Raw genomic sequence first — 18,446 nt, forward strand, 5'->3', positions numbered from 1 at the left:
TTTTTAACACGATTCCAAGCATGCTGTAGAAGATACACACAAATCAATAGGACTACTTTTTTAATGATGCATTTACAATGCATTTATGTCCTTTTTTCAAGACGTACATCTTCAGCTTATATTCACTGTAACTGAATGGGAAAGAAAACGAACAAAATGTTACCTTTTGTCTCTTAAAAAGTATTAGCGGTAAATATTTTAGGTCAAAGGAAAAATATTTTGAAAATAAAAAAGTTAGGAATTTCCTGCTTTAATGGTTGTAGAATAAAAATAATGGTATAAAATTATACGCAAGGCCCCCACAAGATGGGTCTTACCAACGTATTTATTCCCCCTCTGCAATTGTTCTCAGTAAACATAATCAGCCATGAGAAGATCACACACAAGGTGGAGATGAGGGCTTGTGATAAGAATCGCTATTCCTGTCCTCTTTCAACCCTCCTCCAACGTCTGATCTATGAATCGGCACCACCTGCATTCATCACGCTGGCTTTTGACAGACAGCTGGCACCACCTCCAGCCTGCCCACCAGTCACCCAACCAAAGACCGCTTTTGTCCTCCTTGAAGCTCCAAGATCGACATCCACAGGAGGGAGGGTGGTGGGGGTCACGTAACAAGGCAAGCCCAGGTAGGGTGCCACAGAGCAGAGCAGAGCGGAGACAATGCAGCCCTGGAGACTGTACAGATGAATTTAGTCTAGGACTGTGTACAAAGTAAAAATAATGTGGCTTCACACATTTATACAGCATACAAAAAACATCCTGACAACTACTAAACTTACTCTGTCAACTCGCTTGTTTTTTTCCCCTCATTACACACTCGTACCCACAACAAGAACCTCCATTCATGTGCTCCATTTGTTTCAAATCAATGGGTCCCAAAGGCATCGGGAGACAATGGGCCGTCCTCAGAGGAATCTGGGTAAGCGGTATGCAGACAACCAAGACACAGCGCTAACAGAAACTCTCCCTAAATCTGCCTCGTTGCTGACAATAACGACCGCTCCAGCAGGCCCTTTTCTCAGACTCCTTCAAAGTCGTTGTTGACAGGAAAGCTAAATATTTTGCAGAGCAGGCCGAGACTTATGGAAAATAAAAGCTGATACTTTGAAAATCTGTGCATGTGTACAGTGACAGGTGGAGGTGCGGAGGAGAAAAACATTACAGTGTATGACGTCTCAGAGGGAAATGTTAATGCTCCGATGTTGTGCCTTCACATCCCAGGAGACTTACTTTACATAAAAGTTTGTCAGTATTTTCTCCTGAAGCTCCTTATAAGACGTATTGTAAACTGACTGCAAAAAATGCTTTCCTGGATTTTTTGCCTTTTTTCTAGCCAAAATATAAAAATTTTAAATAAAATTTGCTAAACAAGTAAAATATATTGTCTTGTTTTCAGGAAAATAAGTCAAAATTATGTAACTTTTTGCTTAGAGCAAGCAAAATAATCTGCCAATTGGGTAAGCAAAATAATTTTACTTTAAACAGAAAACAATATTATTTTGCTTATCCCATTGGCAGACTATTTCGCTTGTTTCAAGTAAAAATGTATTTAATTTTGTCAATTTTTTCTTGTCTCGAAAATCCTTCTTGATTCAATTTCTAAACATTTTGACTACAAACAATCTACAATCTTGGCTAGAAAAGCATTCTTTTGCACTGCATTTATTCAGTATAGCAGCTATGAAACTCAATATGGATAACAAAGCTCAATAATTTTATCTTTTTGGAATAATTTAGAATGAAATCTCTTATTTTTCACTGCATGTGAAATAAATTTGAGGCATTACCTTTTAAGGCACGTGTGGTGCCTAAGAAACGTTCTAATATGATGGAGGATAAAACTAAAACTAAAATGTACAACACAAATATAATAACTACTTTTGAAAACTGATGATACAACACTCTTCTTTACTCACAGCAACACAGAACAATCATATACACATGAAATGACTTTCTATTAACTTTAAGAAAAACATGAGGACATACAAGCATATTTTTAGCAATTTTGTCTCTACAGTTGTATTTTCTTGCTATTAAATTGCTATAAAATTTCACAAGTCATTACAATTGAAAAATAACAACTGAATTAAACATTTAGTAGAAAGACTGATCAAATCTATTTTTAGTGTGTAGTATGTAATAAATTCAAAGAACAGCAGAGCTTAACCACAATGAGTCGTATCTTGGCATCTGCTACACTTACACTTGAAAAGAAGCGTGCTTCTCATAATTCTCTGTCATTTTAACTCAAATTTGATTACAACACACATACACAAACAACTGTAAGCAGTGTTTCTGTTGTCTGTGCTCAAGCCTATTATAGTAAAATGGTCCATAGAGTTCCAACCGAAGCACTAGGGAAAAGATAGTCCAAACACGAGAGGCACGCACTTTGTATGCAGAACTCGATCCAATGAAATCAAATAAAGCCTGAATACAGTATACAGATGACACCGAGATATTGGTGTCAAACAAAAACAACTCTTAAAAAAACTGTATATATATGTTTATGTTACTCAGTCATGCGTCTTGCACTTTTTCTCACCTCTTGTCTCGAGTGTCTTGGCCTCAACACATGTCTACAGTTGCATTTAGCCCCTCTGTTTCAACACAGGCTTTCTTCTCCAGTGCACAGCACGCCGGTATTCATGGCCAAGCTAAATGTCTCCAGGCCTCATAGAGCTTTATTCTTGAAGGAGGCGAGCTGAATTTACAACGTGAGCTGAAGGTTGACCTGCAGGATGTGCGGGTACAGACTCTGGCGGGGTGAACCAGTAGAACCCGAACGCCACACGTCGGATGTGATTTAGTGAAGCGGGATACAGACTGTGACTGCATGAGAAGCCCGTGTTACACGAGACAGAAGATACATTTTAACTCCAATTTACCAGAGAGGGAACAACAATATATCAATGTTACTGCGCATGGTGGAGAAAAGTGGCTTTTTGACCGCAAAATCACTTAAACTGAGTCTGAGAATGAGGGTTTGGGTGATTCATTGTGTTACAGCGTTTGGCCATGTTTGCTGCTTAATAAATTGAATGCCTTGTATGTACGTGGCTTAAGCACAAGGCTTTGTTCAGTCTTATGAGTTCATAGTTTATATAAGAAGGTCATTTTCATCAGGCAAATGCCAGCCATCTTAATTTTTAAACCTAGCCTCCCAAGTAGCATAAACAGAGGATATTCTTGGCTTAAGTACCTGTAGCAATGGAAAAGTCATTTAAACAGAGCAAACCCCAAACCAACATGAGATAGGTTGGTCTAAATCCTCCTAATCCAGGTTCACGCATAATATCATTATAAGCCATCCACGTGACACATGTGGCACTTTACCAACATTCAAGCACTCGAGTGTGCTGATGTCTGCTCATGATAAATGCACTAAGAGTTTAAAAAGGGTTTTGAAACGCGACAATAATGAAGGCTTTCAAATCATAAAACGTACTGTAATATGTCTCTTAAACTTTCTGAGGCAGAATAAGATAATTACACATATAATTAAATAATTGCTAAAAGTAAAATAGATATTCTGTGTGTTTGTGTGTGTGTGTGTGTGTGTGTGTGTGTATCTGTGGGTGTATACACACACACACACACACACACACACAAACATATAATTCAGTGCAAATCACTTAAAAATACAATGTAATTAATTTATAAATAATTATTCATTGTAAAAAGTCAGCAAAATTGCAACTTTATTTTTTTATATTTAATATGTAGGTATTGGTATAATAAAGGCTATCTGATGTATTTGTGCACAGATAATGCACACAAATTCACATGCAATAAAATCTCTTTAGTTTTATAAAAGTAAAAGTAATTTCAAAGCTTCTGTTTCTTGAGTGAAAACATGTTGGTGTCGTAGTGACAGATGAATGACAGCAAACCACTGTTGTCTCTCACTCAAGCACACAAAAACACACACACACTTACGCATGTGACCACACACAAAGGAAATCGAACATACACACACACACACACAGTGTTGTAGACGTTAAGAGTCTGGGTTGTGTTTGCTAGGATCTGGTTAGTCTTCCACTTCTGTTTTCTTAGTCCAGTGTTACCTATGGTCTGATGGCATGGTCAACATGCCAAGAATATGAGTAATGATCATTTCTCGCTCACTCACTTATTCCCTCCAAACTCACCTAGATCAACCATACTATCATAGGCATTCACAATATATCATGAAAATATTGGTTATCAGTCAGTATAGTGATTAATTATTTCTCGGTATGAGCCGAAACTTAATATTTAGTCAGCTGGTACTGCCTAAATAAAGCGGATGCCAAATGGATTTTAAAAAGGTAACGGTGGACAAAATATGTGATTTTTCTTGCCTTGCTTCCAAATTCTGCAAGTCATAATTCTCTCTCTCTGCAGAGCTCTTCTTATCCATAAAGTTAAAATAACTCTCGTTTCTATTTTAGAAGAGCTCTTTCTATCTTCTCTCGTCTGCCAGATGAGCTGAGGATTGCGGGAGCACTTGCGAGGCATGTTCAGGACTACATTTGTCAAGTGTGCTAAGTGTAGAAGCAGACTCTCCTATCTCGAACACTTCTACAGGGACATGTTATTTCCGCTAATCAAGACACGAGGCGAGGACTGGTGATCCTTTGAGTCTATTCTTTCATGACATAATTCTTGTGGCTTACTACATACTAATGGAAAACCAACTATTTATATCATAACAAGCTTGTACAAATTTGTTGTCGATGTTTTTAAATGTGTTTGACAGAGGCCTCTTATTCTCTCCTCTGTTAAAAAACTGTGAAAACAGAAATATAATTTGTGAAATATTATTATAATAACTGTATCTTCTATTTAAATGTCACATTTGATTGATTTAATGATTCCAATATTGCAATAAATAAAAATAATGTCCCAAATGTCATTTGTGGAGTAGTGTCTAAGAAAATGTCCTGACTAAATGCGACTTTGAATATGAAAAATACCTTTCTGTCCCAAAGTACATCATTTAAAAATAGGATTTAAATTTAATTGGCCACACCCCACAGGAAGTCCAATTGGAATTTGAATCGGAAATGACAGTACGCAATTTTCAAACAAGTCTTTGTCAAGCTAACATTCATATTTTGCCTTGACAAACTTTGCTTCATGCTCGGTTTACTTTTAGCTTGCAAGCAGGCGTATCCATCTCTCGTCTTGTAGCATGATTTATTAACTGGCGCTCTGTTTGTGAGCGATTTCTCTTAATTTCACGGATGGGAAAACGAGCAAGCAAAGGGGGGAAAAATCCCCCATCTGCTAAAAACGACACTTAAGGGTCTGCCCGGCTAAAGCGGAAACACAGATGGTGTTTCCACAATGTAGAAAGTACGAAGCCAACCCGCAGAGAACATATATGACTGAAAAACATGTAAATCAGCCGTTTATGACAGTTAAGGTACACAAAGAGATAGACAGGTGTCAGAGAAAAGCCTATCATATTGCCCATTTTCCCTTGAGGTTCCACACTCCCTGCTGGCTCTGGGAGTCTAGGGCTTCCCACCAACATGGGGGGAACGAATCCTTTGATGAGCACCCCTCATAAAAACCCTCCCCTTGTCTGTCTACAGATTCACATCATGCCAATCAAGCAGCACGACAAAGTTCAGAGTTATTCTCCTGTTAGCTAAAGGAAAAGCAGGGTGCCTCTTTTCCAAACAGCAGCCTCACTCTCCCTCATTATTGATTTTTCTTGCTTTCTATGAAGAATCCGAATTCATGTCTTGCCCTTTCTCCTTTTTATAACTTCCTGTCTACACAGGAAACCCTAATTTCTACTTGCAGCGATATGTCTTGAAGTACAATACTCCTTCATGGCAGTGCACCCAGTGGATTTTGCTATGTACATGCCTGAAGCAGAGGGTTCGGTTTCAACGGACTGCCGCAATTTATAATTTCTATTACCATTCCGATGCCTGGCCATTAATAAAACATCTTCACTCCCTCCCCTTCCTTCTTCTCCTGTAGTTTTGTTCCCCGTCACCCTGTTTTTTTTTCCCTCTACTTCCTTCAGAAGCACCCCCTCTGGTCTTTTGTGCCCTTTTTTCACTCGAGATTTGCAGCTGCCTTCAATGTTCTGCGAATCCCTGTGTTTGCTTTCCTTGAAAACACGGCAGCGGTGGAATAATTGAATCCCACGGCTGAAGCCAGGGGATTGAGAGCACCGCAGTAAGTACAGCATGCAGTTTAATATGTCGATCTGGTAGTAAAGGCATGTGGCTTCCTTTCAAATACTTGTACAGTGAGGTGTGAAGCAAACCTCTGACTGAGAGGAAACATGCAGTCGTGCCTTCTCTAATGAAGCATGGATTTGCTTTTTATGGACACTGATAGTCTAAAAATAGGCCAATGCGTAGCCTGATGGCTTACGCATCTGTCACGTGATGGCTTCATCCCAAATATTTTTTATTATAAATTAACCAGTTCTGGTGTTGGTCTAACTTTGGTTGCATTTTTATATAACCATTTATAAAATGACAGCTATTAAAACCCATTACCAAGGACAGCTGTTTTAATATCACTAAAAGTAAAATTTCTCACCCCAAAAAAGTTATCATTACCTTATTATTACATATTATTTCCATGAAACTCATTGAACACTCAAAAACTCAATGAAAATGCAATGAAAGTTAAAATGGCAAAATAAATAAATGTTCAATAAGAGCCTGCTTTTATCATGCAAAACTTTTCTACATAAACTTGAGGTAGATGAACATTCCCTTTTACCTTACTCTACCTTGCATTTTTAAAATAAAACTACTTTCCTGTTTGAATGGCCCCTAAGCCGTGGAAAATTATTTTACAGCAGTAAAAGGTAGGTAGTTCTCAACCTACTGAACTATGTACCAGGAGTCAAACAGAGTGGTACTGACATCTGGCCATTTCATTATTTGAAGTAAAATGCCACTGATGGTGTGAAAAAGTTAAATCCTGCCAACTGCAAGCTGAGGGTAAAAGTCCCAAAAAACTCTGTAATCTCTGCTTGATCGAAGAATAGCTACTACTCAGGTGCATAATTCTTGTAAAAAAAGCTGTCTGAGCCCTAGAGAGACAAGCACATGAAACATAAAAGTGCAGTAGCACTCTGAAGACCAATCAGATGACATAATTTTTGTGAACACCAGTTTGTAAAATACTATACTACAGTTGCTAATTTCCAAGTAGTTATGTAACAGACAACGATTCACCAAGACTAAAACGGTTCCTTCGGTTTCCACTCCAAGTTTGCATTTGATGTCCACATCTGTATTTCGTCATATTTCTTCCCTTTAAAAAGATTAAAAGATGTAGATGAAGTTATCAGTATGCTGATAAGAACACATCGGTCATGCTCTATTAGTTATGCTTTGCTTATAACATCAAAGCCTTGAGCTTTACAAATGCTTCAGATATTAAAAAGACTTTCAGATGATACATTTCTCTCTTCAACTCCATTTTTCTTCTTCAGACGTATGCGGCAAGTACAGTCGAACTGATAACGGATAGTTTTAAACTAACAAAACTTTTTCTATGCTTTCTCCGGGTTTTCTATGCTTTCTTCAAGGCTCAAAAGAACTGTGAAATATGCATCATATAGATTATTTTTGGCCTAGCTTCTTCAAGAAGAGGTGAAAATGGCTTTACCTTATGAGAAATATCTCATCTCAAGCTGCGCTTGCCAGAAATTTCAGCCTTGTTATCTTAGTCTCTGTTTCTGTGTTATTGCGTCCTGTTAGTTTTGGAAAATGCTTCAATATAGGTGTAAATCTAAACTAAAAAACAACATAACACACGCTGAGAAATGCAGAACAGTGCCGGCATCATGCTTAACGTCCGTGTCACTCAAAACCTGAGAGATGAGTGATACAGAAAACAGTATTCAAGCCCATGGACACGCTTCCAAACGCAGATGTTAAAGCTGAGTGGACAAGCTCTGGCAAAGAGCCACACACTCTTACTTGCTTACAGAACCACTTTGGCCTGGTCCCTGGAAAGGAAAATGGACAATCAATTAGGAGGCAATTGTGGAGGAGCAGTGGCCAGTGTAAAGCCCTTGTGACACTACAGCTGGGAATATTTTCCACATTTTTTCCAGACTTTTTGAGGTGCTTGTAGACCAGGAGAGAATGCTTTAACTTTTTTCCTTTGGAAGCGAAGGGTACATATCTAGAATACTTTAATTGCTAAATCATAGAAATCTATGGTCTGATATTTTTGTTTAATGAGTGCTCTACTGTATATTGGTCCTACGCCGCACTGGTTTTATGTCTTGTGTACTGATCTCTTTATTCAATGAAATAATTTCTACTCAAATTATTTGAGGGTTTTTCTTGATCCCGTTTCCCATCTTTCTCCCACTTTGCTTCCTGTCAGCTGTCAAAGGCAAAAATGTAAAAACTGTTACACTGTTTCATACAGGCTACTCTCCAGTGTTCATTTTTATTCACATGTGGCACTTGGCAATTGTTAATTAAGGCTTTGGTTGCAGGTGTTTACCCACACCGTTGTTGGTAAAATTTAACTACAAGCACTGACTTGGGCACTTCTGACTCACAGTCACTTTGTTATTGCGCGTATCTCAGCACACCATGAAACCACTGCTAATTACTTTCATATTACTAAGCATTCAGGCAATCTTGGGGTCTATCCAAGACCACCTTCAAGATTAGAAACAGTGCGAGCTGTGCGTGCAACTTCCACTTTGAGAAGGGAATGAAAAACTACAAGCATATTCGTGGTTTGTGCTTTTTGGGGAATAAAATAATAGAGTCAGACACAAAGTGTTGACAGCAGTAAAAATTGAGAGGGTATTTTATTGCCTTCTGAGGATGGATTAATGTCATAATCTTGGTGAAAGATTCAGTGACCTGCTTAAAGTGTAATATACACTACCGGAGCAGTGTGTTTTCATTTCTCCACAAACCTGAGGGAGCTCCTGTCTAGATATTTTCAGTCAATAAGAGGAAGAGAAAAAAGATTTCTAACTTCCCTTTTTAGATATTAGTCTTACATATATATGTTTACTTAAAATATAGCAGTAATCCAAAAACTTCAACAGAAAAAATGATTTACTGAAACACTTTATGGACTCAGTTTAGGCTGAGACCTGAACATAAGGTCATCAGCCACCAATCATATTCCATTACCATAAAAAATGAAGGGATAGTTTTTCCAGGATATTAAAGGAACCGTTTAACTATTTCTATGTAATACAAAATGAAAATCTTGAACAGCGTACATGCTTGTCTTTTCCTTACAACTAGAGTTCAAGAGTGCCATAAATGTGGCCTATAGATAACTTGCACTCTATACTAAAAATCTTCTTAAACACATAAAGAGCTACAAAATCCTAAATAAAGCATGTTTCACTACAACTGCAGTCGAGGAAGCTGGAAATTAAAAGATCTACAGTTATCAAGCACTTTCAATTCCCACATTTTTTCCCACTGGCTACTTAAAGGAAAATACTAACAATAGACTTGTTTTTACCAGCTTCAGTGTTTGGACGTGTTATAAAACAGTAATGAATCAAACAAAATGTGCCTCCCATTTAAAATCGTCAGTCCGGCGGTGCTTGTCAGAAATAATAAATCAAAATGTTGGTAACTGGCCTGTTCACCTCGTAAAGTGGAGCCGAATTTCAAGCCAGGCCACAGATCCCGCTGAAGTTTTACACATTTAATTACACAACAGAACAGCGTGCATGTAAAGAAAAGTTTGTATCTCTCTGCAATTACAATAAATAGATTCAGGTGCAGTTAACATAGAGTGTTTAGTCGCATAGACAAATACTGACACTAGAACTGGGCAAACCTTTCATTCCATTTCATTTTGTGTCCAACTGGCTTTACAGTTTCGTAAAACTAGAAGCAGGAAAGAGATGAAAAGAATGTTCACTAATCATGTTTGATTGATTGAATGACACAAACTGACTTTCCTAGCTTCTGTTTTACTCAAAGATGCCCCATTCACTTGACCTCATTCCTCTGTTTGCTTAAATAACTCATCTGCCAGTTTCCTAGTCCAGTAAATCTCTTTTGTGGAGAAGTGGACTGTATATCTAAAGCAGTGAGGGCATTAAGTCTCACACACTCACTCCTGCTTCATCTCTCTTCATGTCTTTGACCCTGTGGCTTTGACCCTCACCTGCTGAAGTCAACGTCTGCTGAAGTAAAAGGCTGATCAGTCAGGCCAATTAATCAGACAATATTTAATTATTTTTCATTTCTTTTTTATAACATTGTTAAGTGGAATTTCAGATATATAAATACAGTGAGTAATTTTTATATGTAAACACGTATGGTAATACAATGTGTAAAACTAGTGCTGTCAAACGATTAATTGTGACTAATCGCATCCCAAAAAAAGTTGGCATAATGTATGTGTGTGCATATATTTATTTAGTTTTTTTATTATAAATAAATCTGTTTAATATATAAACATAACACATTTTTCTTAAATACGCAAATATGCACAGTACGCATACATATGCAAACAAAAACTTTATTTTGGAAGCTAACTATGTAAAATATGTTTTAAATTTCACATTAGTTTTGTTGATATACTGATATACTTCGGTCATCAGCCATCCTGCACGTTAGGCATTATCATTATGAAATAAAACGACACTACATGACATAAAATTATAAAATATAATATAAAGCAAATCATATGAAAATAAATGAATAAAAAACAATATATCATATCATATCATATCATATCATATCATATATCCCAACTATCCCGTTTTCATTTGCGTAAAGTACACTTAACACTTTACATTTACATTTACATTTAGTCATTTTGCAGACGCTTTTATCCAAAGCGACTTACAATTGAGAGTACAACAGCGATTCATTTTTAGAGAGACAAACAGACAGTGTAAGTGCTTATAACACCCAGTCACAGGGAGTGTTCAAATTAGTACATGCCAGAAGGAAGGAATAAACAAGGGGATAAGAAGAGAGACAGAGACAGTGAGAGTGAGAGAGTATTTTTTTTTTTTTTTTTTTTTTTTTTTTTTTTTTTTGAGGTCAGGTATTGCTGAAAGATGTGAGTTTTCAGCAGTTTCTTAAAGATTGACAGAGATCCAGCATTCCGGATATGTACGGGAAGAGCATTTAACCTGAAAAATGTCCAAGTCACAGAGAAGCACAGCCCTCAAAAGCTGCACATAATTTTGGTCTTTGCCTCACAATGTAAAAAAGCAGTGCTGGTGTTGAAAAACATCCAAAAGGAAATGAAATAACTGTTAACGTGGAAATCTGAAAGAGCTAGTTCAAACAGGTAAACTCAATTTTCCCCTCAACGCCATTTAAGATTTTGATCCGCCTCTGAGATATTCCACTGGGACTGGAGGAGACATTCCTGCTGAATAAAATTTCCATCTAAGTGAGCCTTGATGAGATTCCTCTCTGCCACAGGCAAACACACAGCAGAGCCACATGAGCAGTGCTGTATTTCATAAACATGAAAGATACATGTAGGCTACAGGCTACAGCGCACTGTAGTTTGTGGGAGACTATGGTCAGTGCTTGTCATTGTTGAGGAAATTACATAAAGTAATAGTCAGAGCAGATGGATAATACCTTAGCATTATCGAGACTTGCTGAATATATCTGCTTGAGGGTGATTCGCAGATCTTCGGGGGCAGTCTTTGAGAGTAGTTAAGACAGCAAAGGCTTCATAGTGTTTGCTCTGCGTGTGCATAGCTGGGCAGAGGTCTCACAGGCCTCTGTGGCCTGTTTGGCTTCCAATCACAAAGCATTAGGGAAATGAAGCTTTTTATTTCAGGATTCCATGGTCGGTGTGGTTGGGTAAGTCATTTCTGCTTTGCCACAAAGTAAGAGAGCTAAATGACTGTTAGCTGCCTGCATAAATGAGTGAAAAGGAAAGAGACAACAAGCGAACCGAAGGAAAAAAGAGATGTGGAGAGATGTGGAGAAATACATAAAGCCAGCATATCAATAAATAACATTTAAGTACATACTTATAAAAAAAGAGTTCACCCAAAAATGAAAATTACCCCATATTTTACTCACCCCGAAGCCGTCCTAGGTGTACATGACTTTCTTCTTTCAGACAGACACAGTCACAGAGTTTTTTTTTTAAATCCTGTCTCTTTCAAGCTTGGTAATGCGGGTGGATAGCGGCTATTATTTTGAACCTCCGTAAATCGGATATATACGCAAGTACTGTGACGTACAACTAACCTATACGCCTTCGGGGGGTTATCGCATGTCCTCTGAAGCAGATCAGTGGGTTTTTGTAACAAAAATATTTCTAGTTATACCGTAACGTAAAAAAATGACTGTTATTTTCTGTGAGAACGCCAAGTTCGGGCTTCTTGGCTGACTTCTGATTCTTCAAGTCATAGGTCAGCCAAGAAGCCAGAACTAGCCATTCTACCAGAAAATAACGTTAGTCGGTTATTAATGTCAGCTATTTCAAAACCTCTTAAATACTTTTTTAAAAACTCTGTTTTTAGTAAATGTACATCACAGAACTTACAATCCTTCATTTCAACACCTCTGCTGGCCTCTAACAAAGTCTACCAACATTTAATAGTCATTTGGCTTTTGTCCTGAAGTAACAGGACAAACAGTGACTTGTGTTTAACTGTGACCCACTGGCATTGACAAGCATACAAAAAACAGAGCCTAAACAAACAAACAGCTGTTTAAAAGCTCTTTGCTTGACTGCAGCTTGTGGGTAAATGTCCATAAAAGCTGAGAGGCTTCACTCCGGGTATCCTAATCCCCAAATACAACACAACAATTCAAAATGCTCAAGAGTTGCTGTCAGTGAATAATATTATTTTAACGCAATCTTTTCTAAAAAGAGGTTCATGAAAAGAGTGGGACTCTCAAAACAAGACAGCGAGGCCATTTCTGTTTTTTTCAACTTGTTAAACATAAATCAATTCAACAGACCTAATTGTCCCAGTCTTGAGCATTTTTTTACCTACAAGATCTCTGTTTCTAGCTACTAACAATTACCAAAAAAAAAACAATAAATCAGAAGCAATCAAAACGTACTTTTAAATCTTAATCTCATCTAAAGAGCAGATTAACAAATTTAATTTGATTACAGGAAGAATGCCAAAAGATTTAGGATTGTTTGAATATTACAAATATTTCCAAAATGAATATTCAGCCTATGAACTGAATGCTGCAATGAGAAGTTATGCTAACATTGTGCAGTGTCTAACACCCATAAAATTTAATTTCCTGAGATGTGGATTGCACAGATTTAACACTCCCAGCGTGTACGTACACACATAAACACACTTGTACACATAGCATGAACTGAAAATGTAGTTAGCCTGACACTTCTCCCACTTGGGCCACTAACAGTGCAAGAAGCATTCAATCATTTCAACATAGTCAAAAATCTACAGTCTGTGCGGGTCAGACAAAACCCTTCTGTAAAATAATTTCTGCATATAAATACTAAATACTCCCGACAGCATGCCTGGGTTCTAACGGATCATCATGATCACCTGTGCTCAAAGAAATCCTGATGGTCAGCTAGATTTCTCTAAAGACAGTGCCTTATTTTAACTTTTAAAAAACACCTGCAATTGCAAATATATGGCCGAATACAAGACCGTTGATTTAAAGGGACCCGGTTGGATTTTAATTGAAACATTCAAATAAAAAACTAAACAAAACAAAACTGAAATTTTAAGAAATGTTCCATGCTGTGATGTGTGGGTGAAGTAAGAGTGGGACATTTTGGAGCCCCAAAGTGTCAAATTTTAATTCCTTTATGCCTTTCTAGTTTGATTTGGAACAGCATGGGTAAACATCACAACTCATGCCAGGGCTGAGCTGTCGATCACACTTTGTGAAAACTGTCAACTGTTCAACAGCGTTCGAGTCAAGGTACAACGTAGCAAAGAAACAGCGTTTGAACAAAAGCAGAAAAAAACCCAGATTAGACTGAAACCCTATGAAGAAGCCACTGCCAAAGAAGCCTTTACAAATGGCTTAATCAGCAATGAGTATGTGGGCGCATGAGTATAGCACCATTTTCAACACCTAAACAATGTTTTTTAGAGTAATCCAAGCTTAGTAACATCCACTTCCATCACTCAATGCACTACTGCAATTTCAGGGCCAGATTTTGACTACTAGGCCACATTATTTAGGCGAAAAAAAACGTTCCAAGACTGACAGCGAGACCGAATTATGAATGTACAAAGCTCTCCTCAGAGATAGAAACCTGACGCTGTCAAGACCAGCACTGTGTGAAGGAAAAAAGAGAAATCTCCCAGATGACTGATACTTTGCACATATATTTTCATTTTTAAAGCAAATATCAATCTCTGACTGAACAGGCAGTAAAGGTTAGGTATTTATGAGCTCACTGGGAGTGTGGCAGGTACAAAGGCCCAACTGTGGGCGGCAAAAAATTTGCCAGTCTTTATGCATTGAGGGTTAGTTGAGTCCTTAATACAACGTAAACAGGCTTTAGAGCTTTACTTTCCGACACATTTACAGCTAAAATTAAAAAGCCATGTTTCATCATGCCCTCTAAAATGTGAAATGTAGCGTATCCTGGCACATTACATCGGGCAGGCAAGGAAAGGTAATTATTTGATAAGTGTTGGCAGACGTCTGATCGCTTAGATAATCATGGCAGCTCATTTCCTATTATATTCACTGCAGACCTTTTGGCCTGTGATGTATATTACCATTAGCATTTTTCAGGACAAGGCGCAAAAAGGCAAAGGGCACGGCGGCTAAGACTTCTCTAAATGTAATCCAATACAATATGCTGCCACAAGCCATATACAGATGAAGACTGCTAAATACTGACAACATTAAATAAATGTAATATTGTACCAGATGCTGGAATTCACTTAGGATGATGAAAAATAATAAAATGGAATATATATATTTTTAAAAACGCAATACAAACACGGTGGAAACAATAAATGAAAAAAGATTACATCTGTCCAGTTGCAGGTAATTAGTTAAGTTAACTAATTCTACATTATTGTTGATATCCCTCAATTTGATCAAGATTTTGGGTATTAAATAAAATAAAAAGATAAATGGCATGTAACACGAAAGATTTTTTACAATATTAAAAAACAATGCAATGCAATTATTATCAATGAGTTGATAATAATGTCCTACATCACCTTGATGCCACTGAAGCTGGAAAATAAAATGGGATGGCTATAAACTTACAGTTACTCCACCACAAACCCAAACAGAGAGACAAGGACTAAGAGCTCGAATCACACCATCACTAAAGACAAGTGAAAATACACAGATCATTCTCTAAGCTCACATCCAAGACCTAAACGCCCAGCTCTGACGGAAGACCTGCACAAAAGATAGGGTAACAGAGAGCAATTAATCAAAGTGTTAAAACTGCTGGTAGGCTATTTAATTCTCCTCACATTCTGTTTATTAAACAAGACAAGCCAAGTTTTTTAATCCAGCCAACGTTCAGTATTTAGCAATAAAAGATAAAATGCACAGTAACTTCTTGTGTTTGACACCCCAGATATAAAGATTTACAACTCTGCAGAAAGAGCGGAAAAAAATCTACAACTTGTGATATAATACACACAAGCATCTGACATTAAACACAGATTTATAAAGTCATACTAACAAAAAGCGAACGGTTCACAAGAGCTGCGTGGCTTTCACAAAGTTAGAACATGTGGTTGAATGGGCATTCCTTCAACATCTATGAAGTTTTTTTTTTTTTAGACGGGAGCCTTGATGCTTGAGTAACTGTAACATACGCTTGAAGACCAGATTAAACCAATGAATTTTACTACGACGAGTCAAATCCTCCCTCGTAGGCTTTTCGTGGAGGCAAAGTGGCTTTTTTGTCAACATCCAGTCTGGCAGTATAATGCACTGATAGAGTTCCACCCCAGTGATTTATAATCTACCAACTATTATTAAAACCAAAAACTGGATCACGGAAGCCGTCTGTTTCCATTTTGCCCACCGCTCTCAAAAAATACGACATTGCTTGATATATGTAGCGCAGCGTCTATAAAACTCCATCTGAAAAGGTTTACATTTTTGTGACAAAATATCCAGGTATTCTTTCCAGAGCAGATGGGAAAACAACATCGACGAGGTGAAGTGAGCCACATATTGACAAAAAGCTCATCCGTCAGATAAAAGGTCAAACTAACTCGAAGCCAAAACATAAAATGGAGTCCTTCCATTCTTAATACAGACGTCCCGGCTGGCGCACAACGAACAAAGCTGGAATCTGGAAAGAAATCCGTCCAAACCACAGAACCAACGGTCTTAGTCAGTGCTTTAAGTTATAAATGAGCAGCAATTGTTAAAATTCCCCTCTGACAACTCAATGCACAAAGCTTTGCATGTCATGGACTATTGGAAGGCTGAGTAAAAATTATATATTACTTCTTTTGCTAGCAGGTTCAGCGAAATTTGTCAAACCTGATGACTATGCTGTAGTATAAATGTAACTTAATCTGACAATTCAACTGAAATATTTGAAGTAATTCACAAAAAAAAGCATATAATTAGACATATACATTAACACCCACACCCACACACACATATATATATATATATATATATATATATATATATATATATATATATATATATATATATATATATATATATATATGTGTGTGTGTGTGTGTGTTAATGTATATATCTAATTATATGCTCATAGATACTAAAAGCTATTTATTATTATTAATAGCCTATTTTATAGCGTCCACGTTGCAGTGTATTTAGGGGTGCACTGATAATTACAAACTAAACGTGCTCTTAACGTTTTGACTGTTGCATTAATCAATAATAGCAGGCTAACATCCACTCATGTAACACAAACACTATAAATTAAAGAGCTGCCCAAATGTGCACAGCTACATTCAAGTCGTCTTCGGTATTTACACTCATGTCTCCTCCTTGTAAACTGGTAAATAATGAAAAGCTCATAGAAGTTAATGCACCTTTTTAAGCCCTTTGCTCGGTATAATTGGATGCTATCTTATGTCAAAGTGCTATTCTAAGGCAAATGAAGCAGCTCAGACCGTACAAAGAGACTCCAGCTGAGAGCTTAAGACCGTTGCTCTCTCAATCAGTGCACTTTAGGAGCTCTATTGTCATGCCGGTGATACAAAAACTGTTTAGATAGCCCTATGGCAACATGAGCCAATAGGTAAACAAAAACGGAGGACCGCTACTAAGTGAAATGACAATTCTAACTAGTTGTTGTAAACCTCAAGTATGACATATTTGAATAAAATGTCACTTTACGTAAAAGTGTACACATTACAGCACGCATACAAATCACTAAAATGTAATTTAATTATTGACTATTGCGCATTTAAGTGACATTTCGCGGCACGCTTTCTCTTTGTATCTAATAATAACAACTTACATATTTTTTTTTTCGACTGCTCAGAGATTTCTGTGAACTCGACAGATGAGGCTCGGTTTATTTCAAATAAAAAACAATTGTGCAATTATAAACAAAGCAGTGTAAACGGGTTTAATAGCCTACCGCAGTTGACTACGAGCAACACGGTGATCAGTGTGAAGTGTCGCTGGCATCCGTGCGGTTCTTTCGCTGTTCCTCTGCTCATTTCTTCTGCCTCTGAGCGCTCTTACATCCACCGCAAGCTCTTCTCACAGGTCTGTGTTATAGCCGGGGAATGCGGAGCTCTTCTGGACTTTACAAAACTTCGGATGTCCGCAGAGGTGCAGTGCTGTAGTCGGATGGTCCTCTGCTCTGCTCCCTGCTTCTCTCGCTCCTGTTTGGAATTGGACTTACTTCAGCCCTCTCAAGAACTTCTCACAAAGTCTGGGGACATGTGCTGCTTAGCGGTGTGTCTGGCGCCCCCTGCCGTATTCAGGGGGGAAAATCTCGGGTTTGAACGTGTGGACACGGCTGGACACGAGCTTTCTTAACGTTTAATTGAACAATAACTTTTTTTTTCTCTTTGTAGCTGGAAGCTTAATAAAAAGTTACTTAATAATATAAATATAACCTCAAATAAATGCCATTCGGTTAAGTACTAAGTTAGCAAGCGCATTTTTGTTATAAGCGCTGAAGAACGGCGTTAATAGAAAGCGCAAAAGAGAATGAATCACAATATTTGGAAACTATTTCTCGTGTAATATTAATTCTTTCCCGCGTAATGTTAATTCTTTGTCACATTGGTAGCCTGCCAAAATCACAACTATTGTATTTTAAAACAATACCTATTAATGAATTAATAAGGGCACAAAATATAACCACTTAAAAAATTACAATTCAATAAACTAGGCTACACTCAGGGTATTCTATTAATAATAATAATAATAATAATAATAATAGGTGTGTGTGTAATGCAGTATATTCTATAATGTTGTAAATAGATAAAGGGATATACATTTGTAATGAAAGTAAATTGGAATCAATTAATGAATAATAAATAAATATTA

The 18,446-nt window shown here is 37.3% G+C and overlaps 1 protein-coding gene across 1 annotated transcript in view; it reads right to left on the reverse strand.

Moving 5' to 3' along the window:
• The window catches only part of ror1 (receptor tyrosine kinase-like orphan receptor 1), a 100,069-nt gene extending 82,267 nt beyond the window's left edge, over nt 1-17,802 (reverse strand). Inside the window, exon 1 of the mRNA XM_043242953.1 lies at nt 17,524-17,802. Within this exon, the coding sequence (XP_043098888.1) occupies nt 17,524-17,605 (82 nt within the window). The 5' untranslated portion in view covers nt 17,606-17,802. The remainder of the gene's footprint in view (nt 1-17,523) is intronic.
• Nucleotides 17,803-18,446: the final 644 nt, after the last annotated feature.

Source organism: Puntigrus tetrazona, chromosome 6, assembly GCF_018831695.1.
Source record: "Puntigrus tetrazona isolate hp1 chromosome 6, ASM1883169v1, whole genome shotgun sequence".
NCBI classification, from domain to species: Eukaryota; Metazoa; Chordata; class Actinopteri; order Cypriniformes; family Cyprinidae; genus Puntigrus; species Puntigrus tetrazona.